This window comes from Acomys minous (assembly GCF_964271855.1).
Source record: "Acomys minous genome assembly, chromosome: 4".
NCBI classification, from domain to species: Eukaryota; Metazoa; Chordata; class Mammalia; order Rodentia; family Muridae; genus Acomys; species Acomys minous.
The window spans coordinates 85464575-85482372 of NC_140486.1; the positions used below are offsets into that span (position 1 = coordinate 85464575).

At 44.1% G+C, this 17798-nt stretch overlaps 1 protein-coding gene across 2 annotated transcripts in view; it reads left to right on the forward strand.

Moving 5' to 3' along the window:
• LOC311595700 (aldehyde oxidase 3) overlaps positions 1-17798 on the forward strand; it is a 95481-nt gene that overhangs the window by 36542 nt on the left and 41141 nt on the right. For both annotated transcript variants that reach the window (XM_084778660.1, XM_084778661.1), the window contains 8 exons: positions 2335-2428; positions 5569-5678; positions 6591-6775; positions 6994-7156; positions 7455-7547; positions 15382-15551; positions 16022-16136; positions 16835-16957. In XM_084778660.1, the coding sequence (XP_084634786.1) occupies positions 2335-2428; positions 5569-5678; positions 6591-6775; positions 6994-7156; positions 7455-7547; positions 15382-15551; positions 16022-16136; positions 16835-16957 (1053 nt within the window). The remainder of the gene's footprint in view (positions 1-2334; positions 2429-5568; positions 5679-6590; positions 6776-6993; positions 7157-7454; positions 7548-15381; positions 15552-16021; positions 16137-16834; positions 16958-17798) is intronic.

The following is a 17798-nucleotide window of genomic DNA, read 5'->3' on the forward strand; positions in this document are numbered from 1 at the left end:
ATTGTTTATGGGGGCCCGAGCCGATGGCCCCCTCCTGCCGTTTCCCGTCGGCAAGATATTGCCTTGCACATCTCGCTTAGATTGACAATCCCGAACCCAATGTTTCCCTTTTCCACAGCGACTACAGTACCCTGGGAGTCTTGGTACCTCATTACCATCATAACCAGAACCCCCCTGTTCTCTTCTATGAGTTACGTTTTCTCCTGGGTTAGTGCGCCTTCTATTTCTACAGTTTCTTTGCACATGACCGATTTGACCGCAATTAAAGCACCGAGTATTATGATATCTGGGCTCTCTGACTAAAGCTTGTCCCACAATATTATTCTGATATTCCTGAGAGTTGATATTAACTGTCTCCTTTACCCAGTCATCTAATGGAGCGCCTCTTTCCTTTAACGGTCTAAGCACCTTCTTACATTCAGCATTTGCATTTTCATAAGCCATGATAAGTTTTAATGCCTTTTTGTTATCAGAATCTGGCATCGCCTTATCCATAGCAGATCCTAATCTCTGGAAAAATTCTGTAAAGGGCTCCAGAGGTCCTTGGAACACCTTAGTAAAAGAAATAGTTGTTTTCCCAGGTTCCTCTACCAGCTCCCAAGCTCTCAAGGCTGCCTTATGACATTGTTCAATCACTCTATCGTCAGCTTGAATTTGCTCTCTCATGTTAGTATATGGTCCATCACCAAGTAACTGATCTCTATTAATATTTATTCCCTGTGCGATATTTTCTTGTTCTATTTTTATAGCCTCTGTTCGCCACCATGATAACCACTGTAACTGTTGTGCTGCTTCCAATACCACTGAAACTAAATTTTTCCAATCTTGGGGAACAAGTCTATTCTGATAGGCCCAGCTGTTTAACATTTGTTTAACGAAGTTAGAATGCATACCATATCTGACGACGGATTCCTTAAAATGTTTTAAATCCATCATGTCTACAGGACACCAGGCTATTTCGTCATGACCCTCAGCACCATTTGGCTCGATTACATGTCTTACAGTGACTGGAAAAGCTGAAGGTGCCTGGGTGACGGTGGAAGTATCCTCCACTGGTACATTTACTTCCAAAGACCTTTTGGTCGGTCTGGCTTCCTTTGCCTCTGGTTTCTGACCTTCTCCACCCTTTTTAACCAAAGGTGCCTTCTGCTTTTCCAGCCCTTCCACTTTTCTCTGTATTTTGCCTATTTGTTCAGTCAAGTCAGTAATTCTTTCCAAAAGGATAGAGCTTATTGACTCTTCCTGATTTTTCTGGCTTTCCGGTCTCTCTATTTTCTGTCCTTCATCACTACCAAATGCCAAAAATTCTATCCGTTTTCCCATCCCTTCATTTTCATACCTCAGCCTTTCTATCTGTCCAGTCAAATCTGCAATCTTTTCCAAAAGGATAGAACTTACTGACCCTTCCGGTTTTTCTATGTCATTAGCCTGTCTTCTAATCCTTCTAAGCATGAAATATTGTAATAAAAGGACAATGAGAAAACAAAGAATTCCCTCTAAGTATAATGCAGGAAAGAGTTTTGCAACAGCAGTTGCAATTTTGCCAATACCCTGAAACAACATTTCTATCCCGTGGAATACTGAATCTTCCCTCATATCATTAGGGATTGTGGAACCCATCGGGCCCCACATCGGGCGCCAGATGTTGGCTCAGTTTATTAACAATTAAACTTTATTATACAACCCAACTAGCATATACAAGAAGGAAAAAAAGGTTAAAGGGACAGAAGATTAAAACCTCCTGGAATCCGTTCGGCAGGACGGGTCCTTAGGTGTCTCAGTCCCACGAGCTGGTCCGGTCCTTTCCTCTCTCTCCGCGCCTTCTCCTTCTCTCCTTCTACCTCTTGTTTTTCTCTCCCCCACCTTCCCAGTCATATGCAAAGGGCGGTCCCTTCTCCCTTCGAGGGTCAATTAGGAAAACAATAGCCACGGTGGGGTTCCTAGGTAGGCTTCCTGAATTCCAAGCCCAGGAAGGCTCCAAACAGTCTCTCACAAGGTATTCATGGTGTGCCCCAAGGGTAAAGCCCGCCAAGATTGCTTCCACCTGCGACAAAGCTTAATCTATCCCACACTGCAGTATAATGGCCATACCCATAACTCACAGCCCGACCTCTTCCCTCATTCAAGCCATTTTCACTGTTTTCCCACTTTGGGTAGATAATGAAAATAAAAGGATTAAATCACTGCTGCAAACACCTCAGATTTTGCAAGAAAACCTGGAGCTGCCATGTTTTATTCTAACTACTGAATTATCCTGAAAAGAGACGCCATACTCAGTGTAGTTTGGCACTCATAATAAAAGCCCTGGGTTGCTCATTAAAATCTTCCTTCTAGTCCATAGGTGGTCACATTATCAGCAGACAGCCGACCTCTGACCTCAACCCTGTTCTGGGTGTAGGCAATTGTATCCTCAATGTTGCTTCAACAGGTGAGTTCCTGGGGTCCCTCTTTGTGCAGGTGATGGTTTCCCAGCCAGTGAGCATAGAGATGTGGGGTGGCTGGAACTCATTGTTCACAGCATCTGACATGGCGCTGATGTTTCATTTTGTCGTGGAAAGACCTAGAAGCGCACACACGTCACCGGGAAGATAGTAAGCAAAATGGCACCCTTCAAGAATTTGAGAATCGTCAATAAGCCCGTCTTGACTTGATTTATCCTCTTCTCTGAGTCTGTTAGGTGTTTACACTAATTGGCAGCCTGATAGGCTCTGTAACCAGTAAGATACAACCCTTTAGGAAAATCCTTAAGGAATTATCAAGAGCAGGTTAGCTGTTGGGTGTGCCTGAGATTTACATCTCTGTTAGGTTAACTGGCATGGGAGGCCCCACCCTGACGGAGGGCCACAGCATCCCTCAGGAGGGGGACACCACTAGCTGGGAAGATGCACACTGCTCTCTGCTGACTGACGACAGATACAGTGCAATCAGCTGTTCCAGCCTCCCGCCACCTTGGCATCCCCACCCGACATGATGGACTGGACCTTTGAACTGCAAACCAAAATAACCCCTCTTTTTTGGTCTGGACATTTTGTCACAGACAAAGAAAATGTCATCAGGACACAGACCATCACCACAGGCACTTCAGGTGGCTCACATTACAGACACGGCAGAGTCTTGTTGTCATGGCGGCTCTCTCAGCTGATTCTGTAGCTGGTGGTATGACTCGCCTTGTGCTTATTTATTTAAGTTCTAACGCAATCATTTACTTCCTCTAAAGCCAAACTTTAGTATTTAAAGAAAAAAAAAAGCAAACTTTTTTTTTTTTTAAACTCTCACATGCCACTAAACACAGAACACTTTTTGACTCCAGACACGGGCAGGGACCACACACCGCACAGTTCCCCAGCCAACGTCAGCTGGCGTTAGCTTGATCCTGACTAACCCTGCCATGACATAGCATCGCACTGTGCAGGCTGAGGACTCGGGTCACAAGACTGCCCCACTTCAGATCCCAGCTACGAATTGGGTCTCAGGAACTTCTGACGAAAGCCAGAGTTCCCTCAGTCCTACCTCTTGGTTCTATTATTTTGCTACATGGGCTCCCAAACCTCAGGCAGGCACTTTGCTGTGTTGGCCCGTGTACTATATGGGATATTGCAAAGGTTACTAGGGAGCACTCGTGTGTCTAAGTCTTCTCCAAGCCGCCCGCCCTGCGGTCACCTCCACCTGTCCCATCAGCTGGACGCCTGTCTTCAGAACCTCACAGTAGATGTGGTTGAGGATGCCACTGAGGTTTGCTAAAGTACCAATCCTCTGATAGCATCGTTGGTTCCCCCTGGTAACTAGCTCCCATTCTGAGGCCATCCAAGTGCCCACTAAGAATCACTTCATTAATAAAAAAGAGATCCTTCTCTCATGCAGGAAATCCCAGAGAGTTTAGAAGATGTGTCAGGTGCTCTTACCTCTCAGAAAAATCACACAGGTCTAAGAGTTCTGTATCAGCAAACAGCATCAAAACCCAAACACCAAGGGCTCTTGAGCTCAATGTCAGGGACTAAGGAGAAACTAAATATGTATTTCTTACTAGTTCACAATATTGCAGGTATTGTGGACGCGTGTGTAGAGGTATGTGTGTGTGTGTGTGTGTGTGTGTGTGTGTGTGTGTGTGTGTGTGTGTGTGTTGGATCAAACTCAGGGCCTTGACTATGCTAGGCAAATACTCTACTATTAAGTTGGATCACCAGCCCCTCATGGATCTTGTCACAGAAAATTCTATAGCAGAATCCACAGGGAAGGATCCATCGTGATCACATGCCAACCCTTCATCATGTCAAGGGCTACTAAGCAAACCATCACTTATGCTGACCTTGTCAAATAAACTTATTTGAAAGGGAGGTTCCAGCAGGGCAGGGCAGGGAACTAGTCCCCACCCCCAACCCCCTGTGTGACAAAGGAAAAAGCCAAAGAAAACTCTTCCTTGTTTACAAATTGCACAAGAAAATCAATCTATTGCCATTCAACTTTTGATTTAAAAGTGTATTTGTTAATTTGACCCAAATCCTTTCTATCAATCTGGCTCCTGAGTGGATGGCACTTCTGGGCACAGAGCAAACCCACACTCAGAGGACAAAGGCTCATCCTCACCCAGGCTCAGAAAAAAGACCTCCCCAAAGAGTTCCTAAAATGTCACAAGGAAATTAATATGTCCCCTTCCCTAGGTGGCTTTCTCTAAGAAGTATAATATTTACTTTATGGAGGTTTCATGTGTTGATGGTCATGGCTGACATCATCTGTGTCTGTTGGGGACAATAGGCCATATGACCAATGTTCAGCCATCTTGTCAGAGCCTGCACCTTTAAGTTTCTATTTTTCCTAGAGCTTGTCTTTCACCAGAAACTAGCTGACCCTGTTGTGGGTCAGCAGTTAGACTAAAGAGAGATAGAGATGAAGCAACCTTGTTGTGGTTTAGCAGTTAGACTAGACAAAGATGGGGCCAGATACCCTGTGTGACAGGACGTTATGACCCTGCCTGGAATTCCCTATGTTTTGAGAAAAGCATGCCGCTGGGTTGCTATAGCAATATGCTTCCCTATCTTCTGACATATAAATATTGCTACCTGACTAATAAAGTTTGAGAGCTTGATCAATCAGACTTGCTCTCCTTCTTTGTGTCTTGTATTTTATTTTCATACAGGTGAATCTCCTCCCAAGCTTTAGTCGAACCCCGGCTGGCCGGGACACGTGTCTCCTCTGTCAATGTCACTATCCTCACAAGTAATGTCCCCGTGGTTGCTACAGCCCGTCAGACACTTGAGGTCTTCACCATCTTTCACTCATGCGTTCTCTGCCCACCCCACACACATACACACTGACTCAGGCTGTTTGGCTCCGTGGGTCATACACTGTAAGAGAGTTTCCTACACAACGATGGCACTGCTGCTACAGAAAGAATGCCATCCTTCTAAGATGAGACTCAGGTCGTAGGGTAGTCTCCATGTTATGGGTAGCTATTTGTCCATTTAATTTCCATTCTGGAACTTTTTAGAATGAAAATACCACTGGATTCAATAAAAGAGTTGCAATGCTAGAGGCCTCTGATTTAAAAAAAAAATGTGTTTCCCTTGACAGAAGGAACACAGCAAATCCCTCTGAATGATCGTTTTCTTGCTGGACTACCAGGTGCAAGCCTGAAGCCAAACCAAGTGCTCGTCTCCGTTTTTGTGCCCCTCTCCAAGAAGGTATGAGGTCACAAGGTTTACAGTATCCTCTGGCATCTTTGAGGTTTTTGTTTGTTTGTGTTGTTGTTTTTTGTTTCTTAAGCCTGAATTAGCCATGGCATAGAGAAACATAGAATTTGTAGCAAATACTTGATGCATCCAGAGGTGCAAGTAAATGTAGCCAGCTCCTTCAGCATTGTCTTGCGGCATCAGGATGTTCTATTACTCCCCACACTTCTTCACCAGCGTCACGGCTCAGGACATTTGGATCCTCAAAGCAGTTCAGTGAAAAGGACCAACAGCCTTACCGTGTAGTGGAGGAGATTGCACTTCAAGGAAGTTTTACCATATCAACCAACTTTTGTGGTGAAAGGTTGGTGGAGCCAGGACCCCAAGCCACCACCAACCTCAGAAGGGCTAACTAGAATAAAGACTCATTTTAACATCATTTTGGCCTTACTGTGCCAGACTAATGTCTTCTTTAAAGTAATGATAATTACAGAGATGTGCACAAGGCACCGGGGAACTTTGGTTATAGGAAGATGCTCTCACATACCAGGCTTATGTGTGGTCACTGACAGACGAGCACAGCTTTGGATCACTTTTTTGTTCAATGACTGTATCTGCTTGTCATTCAGAAACTTGGGCAAATGTGGTTGTTACGGTTGTGTCTCATGTTTTGTTTTTGAGATCAGTTCAAATGAAAAATAAAAACCAGTCGTCGCTGCCAAGCAAACTTGGGTGGGGCCAGGCAGGGGTGGGGAGAGGAGACTCCAGGGGTGTGTCTTAAGCTTAAGGGTGGGAATACGTGGCAAGTCACTGGTGGTCCCGTGAGTCTACATAAAGGCTATATGTTTATTTATGGTTCTGCGCTTAAGACAGCTATAAATTTGAAACATTCCCAAATAAACAATCGCTCTTCTCATTTTCCAGTGGGAGTTTGTATCAGCTTTCAGACAGGCCCCACGTCAGCAAAACGCCCTTGCAGTGGTGAATGCCGGGATGCGAGTCGTTTTCGAAGAAAACACAAGCACCGTCACAGACCTGAGCATCTTATACGGAGGAATAGGCACCACTGTAGTCAGCGCAAATAAATCCTGCCAGCAGCTGATCGGAAGGTGATTTGCAAACATTTTCTTTTGTCCTTTGGGTAGTGGCAACTGACATTAGTGTCAAAGGGGAGGGAGGGGCTGTGCTTTCTCTCTAGGGCACATAGCATTTCAGAGTAAACACAAGAAACACGCAAGCACGAAGACATCTGTGCGTGCTATGATACTCCTGTGTGAGAAAAGAAGTGCAAACGACTTACCTTGCTTGGTCCTTCCTGTGTGCTTAGGTGCTGGGATGAAGAGCTGTTGAATGAAGCCTGCAGGATGGTTCTAGAAGAAATCTCCCTGCCGCCGTCGGCCCCTGGAGGAATGGTGAACTACCGAAAAACTCTGACCACCAGCTTCCTCTACAAATTTTACCTGGATGTGTTGAGGCAGTTAAAGATGAGGGTAAAGTTTGTCTTTAGGATGCTCTGGGGAAGGGAGTTTGTTCTAGATGCTTCTCCCACCTCTGGGGAGCTTAAGGGTGTGCCACGTGCTGACCTCACTGTGGTTCCGCTTGCAAGCTACGTGTCTGAGGGCCATGCTGAATGAAACCCAGAGTTCTCCCAGAGTTCACCCGAACCTTCCCAAAGCAGCAACAACAAATCAGTAGACCACAGAGCAGCAGACATTTAAAATCCTCCATCTCAACTAAATCTTCCCCAGATGTACTTTCCATTAAATAAACTTCTCACCTTTGTTCCAGGACCCCTGTAGATACCCTGACATCTCCAAGGACCTCTTACGCATCCTGGAAGACTTCCCTTTGACCATGCCTCACGGGATGCAGTCCTTTAAGGTCAGTACATTTTTGGAATAGACACGGCAGCCAAAAGTTTCTACTGTGGTCTCAGCTTTTAAGAAAGGCTCACCTGTGGAGTAGTGTTCCTACACCGTGGTCAGCTACAAAATGAGGTACAATAGTAGGTTCTACCAATGATAGCAAACAAACAAGAAAGACATTCCTAGAAGTGAAACCAGGATAAAATATAAACTGCCTATGTAACATAAACATTTTAATTACTGGTCATCTTTCAAAGAAAGCATATTTGAATGAAAAGAAACATAGTTCAAAGCTAGGAAGACATAGCATATAAAGACAACCGTTTCTCCGAAGTAATATGTATATTAAATATATTCCCAGTCAGTATACTGACAAGAGTTCTGGAAAGTTTGGTTTTAAGGTTTATCTAGAAATGTGGACGTAGGCATTTATAAAGCCAGTGGTGAGGAGCGCCTCCACCCCGACTCAGAGCTGAGACGGGGTCCGCAGCTCTCACAGCCAAACATGTGACTATCATATGATTAAGCATCACAAACCATCACAGGACTCAGCAATAGACCAAAAGAGAGAAAGCAGCACAGAGTCCGGCAAGTGGGTCATCAGGAAAAGCAAAAGTGCACCTCAGATAAACCATAAAGAGGCGGTTTAAGTAAAGTGATCTGTGCACATCACTGTAAACCCAAGAAACAAAGCCACATTTCCCACCTCACTGTGAATGTAAATTCCAGATTTATTAGTACATTAAAACCAGCAGCATGAAATTACTAGGTTAAAATATGTGCAGATTCTTTTGAAGTCTGAGTCTCCAAACATGACCTGAAACCCAGAAAGGAAAAAGCCTGGCAGATCCAACTACGTAAAAGAGAATGCACGGATCATAAGAAACATTCCCAGGGAAAACGTTTATAAATTAATAGACCTAATGTCGTGTCCCAGCCCGCAGGAAAAATCGAATCAGGGTTCACCTGAAAGAGGGAGTGGGGATTGAAAGTAGGATACAGAGATGCAAGAAATAACGAATCAAGTCAGGAAATTTCTGATCAAGATTCACTTTATTGCCGACTAGCAGGAACATATATAGGGCAAGGTCAATAGGATCTATTCTAATCTCACTCACCCTAGCCCCCAGGCAAGAACACAATAGCCTGAGTCGCTCCCTGTAGAACTTTCTAGTTCTCTGAGTAGTTCCCTGTAAGAACTTCCTTGATCCTCTGGGTGGTTCCCAGTTGGGACTTCCCTACTTCTTTCAAAGGTAAATAGTCCAAGGATAGCCGAGAACACAAGACCCCGTGGTGAGGCAAAGGTCAACAACTCGAAGGTCACAGCATGCAGCCTAAGCACAGGATTTCTGACATGGCAGAATTTGGCGTGGCTCCCCACATATGCCATTCCCGCCCAGGCTAATCCATGCCGTAGATTACTGTTAATTCTAAGGAGACTATATTGAATGAATCTAGCCTCATCCTACTCACAAAGTGTTGGCTCAGTTTATTAACAATTAAACTTTATTATACAACCCAACTAACACACACAAGAAGGAAAAAAAGGTTAAAGGGATAGAAGAATAAACCTCCTGGAATCTTTTGGCAGGACGGGTCCTTAGGTGTCTTTGTCCCATGAGCTGGTCCAGTCCCTTCCTCTCTCTCCGCGCCTTTTTTTTTTCTCCTTCTACCTCTTGTTTTTTTCTCCCACACCTTCCCAGTCATATGCAAAGGGCGGTCCCTTTTCCCTTTGAGGGTCAATTAAAAAAACAATAGCCACGGTGGGGTTCCTAGGTAGGCTTCCTAAATTTCAAGCCCAAAAAGGCTCCAAACAGTCTCTCACAAGGTATTCATGGTGTGCCCCAAGGGTAAAGCCCGCCAAGACTGCTTCCACCTGTAACAAAGCTTAATCTTTCCCACAACAAAGAGTCTAGGGAAGTCTAGCATGACATTGTAACTTGGTTAGTCATCTTCAATCACTAACTGCTTAGTTTATGTATAAACAATATTAGTAAAGCAATGGCTAAAACAATAGTAGATATGAGAGTAATAACAGAATTATAACAGAGATTTTATCACTCAACAGCACACCACAAATCCCTTTTCAGGTCTCCACAGTCCTGTAGATGAAACTGACCCGAACAATTAGGGTGGAAAAGTATTTATAAAGCTTAAAATCTGGGTTTCCGGAAGGAAAATACTCCGGAGGAGTCCCTGCAAAGCACCGACTCCAAATTTCAGTCAGGTCCATAAGGAGGATGCCTCATAGGCACCGGAACACTTGAGTCCTCCTTTCCTACTCAAACACATGGAAATCAGACAGTGAGTGTTGTTGACATACATTATCCCAAGAAGCAGGTTGAAGAAGAGAAGAGTCAGGAAGAAGTGTCCAATGAAGCTTCACCTCCAACCTCAGGATCATCAGCAAACTCATCCATGTCAGCATCCACTTGATACACAAGCCTCTCAGGTAGCCAGCGTACAGCACCATGTTCCTGTGAGAAAACACTATTAATACACGGTCGGGTCCATTCCATTGTCCAGTTAAGGATCCTTCCATTTCACTCTAGCAAAGGACCACTGAGTATTAGTGTGTCAGAATCGATTGGCTGCAGAATTTCCTTTGGCACCAAGCAGTAAAAAATTTAAAATAAAGAGAACATGACTCAAAGCATTTTAGGTGATTGGGGGTAAAGTTCCCCCTTCTTTACTCTTTGTAAATAGGTTTTTTTGGTGGAATGAGCTCGTTCCACCACACCTTGTCCTTGAGGATTATAAGGAGTACCTGTAATATGCTTTATGAAAAAAGAGTCACAAAATTTTCGAAAAGCTTTGTTGACATATGCTGAGCCATTATCTGTCTATAGATTAAATAAACAAAAGGCATAATGTTGAAAAACAGTAGCTACCACCTGTAGCTCAGCAATTTGAGCAGACTTAGCAGTAGTAGGAATAACATATGTCTGTCCTTTCACCATGTAACTAGCTCTTTTATTAGAAGACCCGTCAGTAAAATTCAGCAAACAGGCTCTCACAGGCTGAAATTGAGTTATCTTGGGAAAAATAACTGGATGTTTATTTAAAAAAGTAAAGAAGCCTGTTAGAGGGAAAATGGTTATTTATATACTCACAAAATTGTGTACCAGCCAATGGCCAATCGTCTGTGTTAGCAGACAGCCAATTCTGTTGTTCCTTAGAATATAGTTGAATAATAAAATTAGGTTCTTCACCAAAATACTTTTTTTTTAATTCGACCTATATGAATCAACCAAATAATAAGGTACTATTCCTTTATTGGTAGAAGATGGCAAATGTTCTCACAAGTTTCAAGTCTCAAGTAAGTTAAAAAAAAATTTACATCTCTGTAAGTAATTTAGCTTATCAGTAGATTATGCCCTGTGGAGATCAGGTTGGAACTCAAGAGTTCCGCCTGTGTTAATCCCCCAATTCTGGGATTAAAGGTATGCACCATCACGTCTTGTTTAATTATTTCATCTCAACTCTAGTAAAAAGAATCTTTAAATATCTCAAACAAAAATTAATCAAGGAAACAAGAAAATTTTATTTTCTAGGCTACTGTAGAAAACTATCAGCCTCTTAGTTCTGTCTCTTTAATGGGCCACATGTCTGTAGTCATCACTGCTCTGAAAGAGTCAAGCCCACAGATAACTAGGAGCAGTGTCTGTAAAATTATCTGGCTCAAGGACATTGTAGCCCTAGAGTTGTTTAACTAATTTGATCTAAACTGGAAACTCCCAGCTATAAATGTCTAGTTTCAAGGACAAAACTAGTTTATCTCTCCTTTTTAAGAATCTAAAAATTTTTAGAAATATCTCTCAAGTAACAATTAAGCAAAGAAACAAGAAAATTATAAACACCTTGTAGCTAAGGAGTTTGGAGTTAACTCCATTCCCTTGACCAACTTAGAAAATTGTTAAGTTTCCTACAAGCAAAATTAAACACAAAAATTCTAAGTTTAAGGCAATAAACTTTATTTTTCAGGCCACCCTTTTTTAACCAGACATATTTTTACAGCCATCTCTGTTCTGTAAGAATTGAGCCCCACAGGCAGTAGCCAGGATCAGCGCCTTTGAAACATTTTGGACCATGGACACTCCAGTCCTAGGCTTGTTTCCCATGGGCAGCCGCTGTGTCTAAGTCCAGGCCCCACGAAGGGCAGGCGGGCCTGCTCCTGTCACGGAGGCAGAACTCTTACTGCCTCATGGGCTGTGCATGTCACGTTGGGCCGCACTGTTTTGGAAAATTGGCCAGTGAGTAAAGCTTGGCCCTCTCTCAAGATATAGAAAAATGAAATAATATTTAAATAATCAAACAAATTTACATAGACATAACATTTGACATGACGATCATAAAGCAAACAGTCTGATAGGCAAGACAAAGAGCAGTTTTGAAACCTTGACAATAAACGGCATATCTAGGGTCTAAACTATCTTTAACTAAAGCCAACAAACAAACAAACAAAATATATAGGAACCTTTATAGGTCTAAAAGCATAATATAGCATTTCTATAATTTTTTTTTACCAACTCTATCTCACATTTTTAAATTATCCACTTTCTCAATCTAAACATGCTTTGTTTAAGGTATTTCAATCAGCAGGGGCAAGGTTGGCATCCATTAATGTATCGACCATGGGTCCATACTGAGCACAAGCAGTGTTTAATTATTTGAGTTCTATTCCATTCTATAGGGGCATACTATTTGACTTGGCTGTTTTGAAAATCTAGCGCAGAAGTGAGCTCACTGCTCATCTCTTGTCCCTTGTTTCTTGCTCTTGGCATTCCAGTCTCTAATGGGGACACGCTCTGAGGGCTACTTACTAGACTGGAAGCCTCTCTCTGCCCACAATGACTTTTCTCAACATCATCATCAATTCTTCTTCTTCTTTTTTTTTTTTAATTCTCTCTCTAATTGTTTCCATCTCTTAGCTAAGTTAACTTCTTTATCCAGGGCCTGGACCTGTCCCTGAAGTTTTTTAATGGAATCCTGTTGCTCTGTGGGTGCTGTAGACAGGGCTGCCAGTCACGCTTTTGAGAGCGAACAGCTTTTCTTTCTGTATCTTCCTTATCGCTATTCCTGGATTCTCTTGTATCTCTTTCTAAGACATCTTTAGCTTGTGAAAATAAATCTCTCATTTGTCACACTCATGTCGGGGATCAAGAACATCCCTAATCAAAACCCAAAGGGAAAAAAACATGGCAGATATCTCTTCAGATCCATTAGTAACATAGTGACCCTGTAATCTTTTACCAATTTTATCCCAAGTTTTTAAACTAACCACTTCTTCCTCAAGAAACCATGGACATACTTTACTGACAAAATCTAAAAATTCATCCAATTGTCCTTTATTTACCCTTCCCTACTTCTTTCAAAGGTAAATAGTCCAAGGATAGCCTAGAACACACGACCTCGTGAGGCAAAGGTCAACAACTCGAAGGTCACAGCATGCAGCCTAAGCACAGGGTTTCTAACATGGCAGAATTTGGCATGGCTCCCCACACCTAAAGAATTGGCAGGACACTGTGGAAAAAATGGGCTTAGAACATTAAAATACACAGCCTAACTCCGAGTTGTTTTTTTTTAAGCCTCTGAGTTTTTTTTTTTTAATGCACTTTAAAGACAACAGTGAAATAAGGTTTCAATCTATCAGATAGGAATAATTTAAAATTTTTATAGTGTCCAGGTCTCACTGAACTTGAAGGTTTTTTGTTTTCTTTTCTTTTGTTTTGTTTTCCTTCTGCAAACAATCTCTCTCATAATAAATTTACTGAAACAGAATAGTCTATTTGTAAAGGTAGTAGGATGCTGTCTGAAAGTCTAACAGCAGGGGGCAGCAGAGACCTCTTGTATTGTATCTATTCATTTAATGCCCTGGTTTTAGGAGAGTGGCAGTTGTTTGTTTGTGTCACCCCCAAACAACTGTATCACTAAAAGGCCCCACCCCAGCATAGGGACTAGCCCCCCTGATCTTTCTAGTCATTCAGTTAGAACAGTAAAAATAGTTCCAGTTTTGTTTCCATCAATAAAGGTGTTGGAGCCCCAGCCTCCGCCCCTCTGCTCCCATTAAAGAAATCCGCTCTGGGCCCAGACTGTCATGATGGACAGCTCTGTATTTAACTAATACTGTAGACGCGCTTTCAGGAAGGTGTTAGCTTTGTAGCCTAGCTATGACAAAATACCCGAAATAAATCAACTGTAAAACACCAAGGGCTTATTTGGCTCACAGTTGCAGGAATTTGTATCTGGTTGGCTCCAGTTTGGGGGAGACTGGTGAGGCAGAAGGCCACAGAGAAGTGTGCTGCAGAGCCAAGATGCTTACCTCACGGCAGGTACATATGAAGCGGACAAAGAGCCCTGGTCCTGACACTTTCTTCAAGGGAATGGTCCCCAGGAACCCAACTCCTTTCTGCTGGTTTATACTGCTCTCCAGTGTCGCTCCAGGCTGGTTCCCAGGCCTTCAACACAGGAGCCTTTGGGGCACTGATTCAGGCCCAAGCTATAGAAAGAAGCCTGATAAAACTTTATACCTGTGCTTGTCCTGCCAACTACAAAGCGCTGTTAAAAGTCTTGATGTGTCCTTCGCTGGGTAGAGGGCTGGGGAACATGTGTGGACGGAGAGATGAGGGCTGCACACACACACACACACACACGCGCGCACATTGTTTAGGGCTTCTTTTTAGAGAAGTAAAATGTGTCCTTTAATGAAGATTTGACAAGCACAAAAGAATATAAAGAAGAAAATCAAATTGTCCTCCAGGCCAGTCATGGGATGCACTGTGAAAGCGTCCTAAAAGATTCAAAGCAGATGTCAGACATTTCTTCAACTCATTAATGAGGAAGCCAGTAAAAATAATCAATGAATAAAAGTGAGAGAGACTGAGTGTGGAGACCCTGAAGAGTGGTGAAATGTGCAAAACCAGAAAATACCTTGCAGAGAAAAGCCTGTAACCTCTGAGATCGTTTTTTCCCCTACAGGGAAACAAAATCAAACCCTGCGTGACCTCATATAACTGTGCAGTCTCCACCCTCATCAGTATTTTAGCAAACGGAATGAACCTCCATGCTCCCACATAACTGTGCAGGGTGCACCCCAGAGGCCTGCTGGCCAGCCACATCCAGCCAAAACAGCAAGCTCCAGGTTCAGTGAGAAAGACCTTGCCTCAAAAACAAAATGGAGAATAGTAAAGCAAGACACTAGATGTCAATTTCCGCCCTCCATAGGCACAAACACAGGTACGCGCACGCACGCACACGCGCGCGCGCACACACACACACACACACGTGAACATACACATATATACCACACGCATCATTTCAAAACGTCCATCTTAGTTCGCAAGCTCAAACTGTTGTTTTGCCTCAAAAATCATAGCTCTAATTTCACATTTTGAAGATTAGAAGCTACAACCCAAAGAACGTAAGCGTTTAAAAACAAACCAACCAACCTCCAGGCTAAGGCCTGCTAGAACACCTGCCTCCAGATTCCCACCCACTAGATAACATGAACCCGTCCAGAAACTGCTGGCACTACGTCCCATGCTCTCCCACTGAGGTCTGTTTTATAAAACATACAAGTGTCCTCAGAAAAGAGGTCTCCTAGGTGCTAGCTATCACAAAAATCTATCTTTGTTCAAGCCAAGCCCTAATGTGTCTCATCTTTGTCACATCTGAGTATCTTTTCTGTCTCCTACAGAGAAGCAACAGGAAAAAAAAAACCCCACTTTAAGCTACTTTAGAAAGCTTGCCTCAAGAGAATGGGAAAGGGACCCCCCTTCCAGGTGGATCCTTCTGAGCCGTCAATAGTCTTGCTTAATTATTTTACCCTGTGCTCTGCCCTTTTAACCCAGGCTGTAGATTCCCAGCAGCCTCTGCGAGACCCAGTCGGACGCCCCATCATGCATCAGTCAGGCATTAAACACGCCACAGGGGAGGCAGAGTTTTGCGATGATATGTCTGCCTTGGCAGAAGAACTCTTCCTGGCTGTGGTGACCAGCAGCAAGCCGCATGCAAGAATCATGTGAGCATCGATGGTGGGTGTCGGGAGGCTCGGAGTACCCGGTGGGGACGCTGCCACTCGGTTGCCCATTAGCTACCAATCCTACTCAATATACTGAGAACACAGTCTGAGCATGCCTCTTGAAGAACACAAGATGATAAAAGACCGTGGGCTTGGGAGCATATAAGAGGAAGCCCCCGTTGAACGAACAGCCTTGATGTGAAGAGCTGGTCATTGCTCTCTGTGAATTGAACGGGGCAAGAACAACCTCCCTGCCTCCTGTGGTCCCCAAAGCTGTGATTCTCTCCGCCTTTCGCGAATGCTCATCTTCAAAGAAGCCCCAAGCTTCTCAAAGGGCCCTCACCTGAGCGCCGGCCTAGGGAAGCGAATATCGGAAGCCTGCCGGAGTTCATGCAGTCCACGAGACGTTTCTGACGCGGATGAGGTCCTCACCACGGGGTGACACGCTGGGGTTTTTGTTTCCTTCCTAGCTCCCTTGATGCTTCTGAGGCCTTGGCATCCCCTGGTGTGGTTGATGTGATCACGGCTCAAGATGTTCCTGGTGACAATGGCAGAGAGGAAGAAAGCCTGTATGCGCAGGATGAGGTAGTGTGATAATGGCGCGTGACTCTCGTGGCGCATTAATGGTAAAGGCGCCAGACGCCGGGGCTTTATATATTATGACCACATACACTCGTCCTGATGGCTGGGACTAACTACCCGTCCGTACCAAGCCTCGTTTTGTTACTGACTTGAGGCTAAGCTGGCTCACCCCTCTTTTAACACAAAGACATCAAGGCTTTTGTTTATTTGTTTGTTTGTTTGTTTTTGTTTTTCGAGACAGGGTTTCTCTGTGTAGCCTTGGTTGTCCTGAGCTCACTTTGTAGACCAGGCTGGTCTCGAACCCACATCGATCCACCTGCCTCTGCCTCCCAAATGCTGGGATTAAAGGTGTGGGCCACCACGCCCGGCTTGCTTGTTTGTTTTTCAAGAAGGGATTTCTGTGTAGCTCTGGCTGTTCTGGACTCCATTTGCAGACCAGGCTGGTCTTGAACTCACAGAGATCCTCCTGCTTCTGCCTCCTCAGTGCTGGCATTACAGGTGTGCGCCACCACTCCTGGCTGAGGCTTAGAGGCTTTCCGAGGCGCATTGCTAGTGGTGGCTGTGGCGCTGTTCACACCAGCCCCGTGCTCTGTGCTACCCTTTCCCCACCACCCAGAGATCAGCCCTTCATCCTCTGCGGCTGACACGGACAGGTCCAGCTTTCAGTCCCTGCATCGTCCGCTCTGCTTCCTCCTTCTCAGGTCATCTGTGTGGGTCAGATCGTCTGCGCTGTGGCTGCTGACTCCTACGCTCACGCCAAGCAGGCCACGAAAAGGGTGAAGATCCTGTATGAAGATGTGGAGCCCGTGATCGTGACGGTTCAGGTAACTTCAGCGTCTGCTCAGTCTTTGGGCAACCTGGCAGCGGGTCTGTGCCAAGAGCTTGAAAGAGTGTTGTTAGGTGTTGCGATGCAGGCGATAGTGAAACACCAAATGCTCACCTGGGTCGTGGCGTAATGGAACTGGGACTTGATTTGTTGTTCCGTGGTTGAGTGCTTGCCTAGCATACAGGAGGCTCTGGGTTCAACCTTGTTGAGAGGTTGAGAGGGGGGAGAGGAGAAAGAAATTCTGTGAAGGTACGTGTGTTTTTTATGAACACATTCTCTATTTATGACTATGGAAAGACCTCTAAATTGTACTGAAAAATGAAACACACAGAGAGAGACAGAGACAGAGAGAGACAGAGGAGAGAGAAATTCTGTGGAGGTATATTCAACACATTCTCTATTCATGACTATGGAAAGACCTCTAAATTGTACTGACAAATGAAAAGCACAAATGTACATAATGAAGGGTTAGCACGTAGGCTTGCATGTTTGTGTTCACATATACCTAGAAGGATGCATTAAAAACTAACAGTGATGCTCACCTTTGGGATGTGGACCCACAGTTCCACTCTATAAAGGTGCTGTCTCACTCTGAAAACACTGGAATGTGCTGGGGTTTTTTTGTTTTGTTTTGTTTTTTTAAGTTTTAAATATAGCTTTGAAAAAAAAACAGTAAGCCATTCACAATATAAAGATTCAAGAATGCAAGCAGGTAAGATTTTGAGAAGAACTTGGGGTAGTTCAGGAGCAGGGGTTGGGTGTCTGTGTGATTCCGGCGATGGGGCTCACTCTCCGTATTCGTAGACACGTCCAGCTGTGAACGGAGGGCGGGGGTGAAG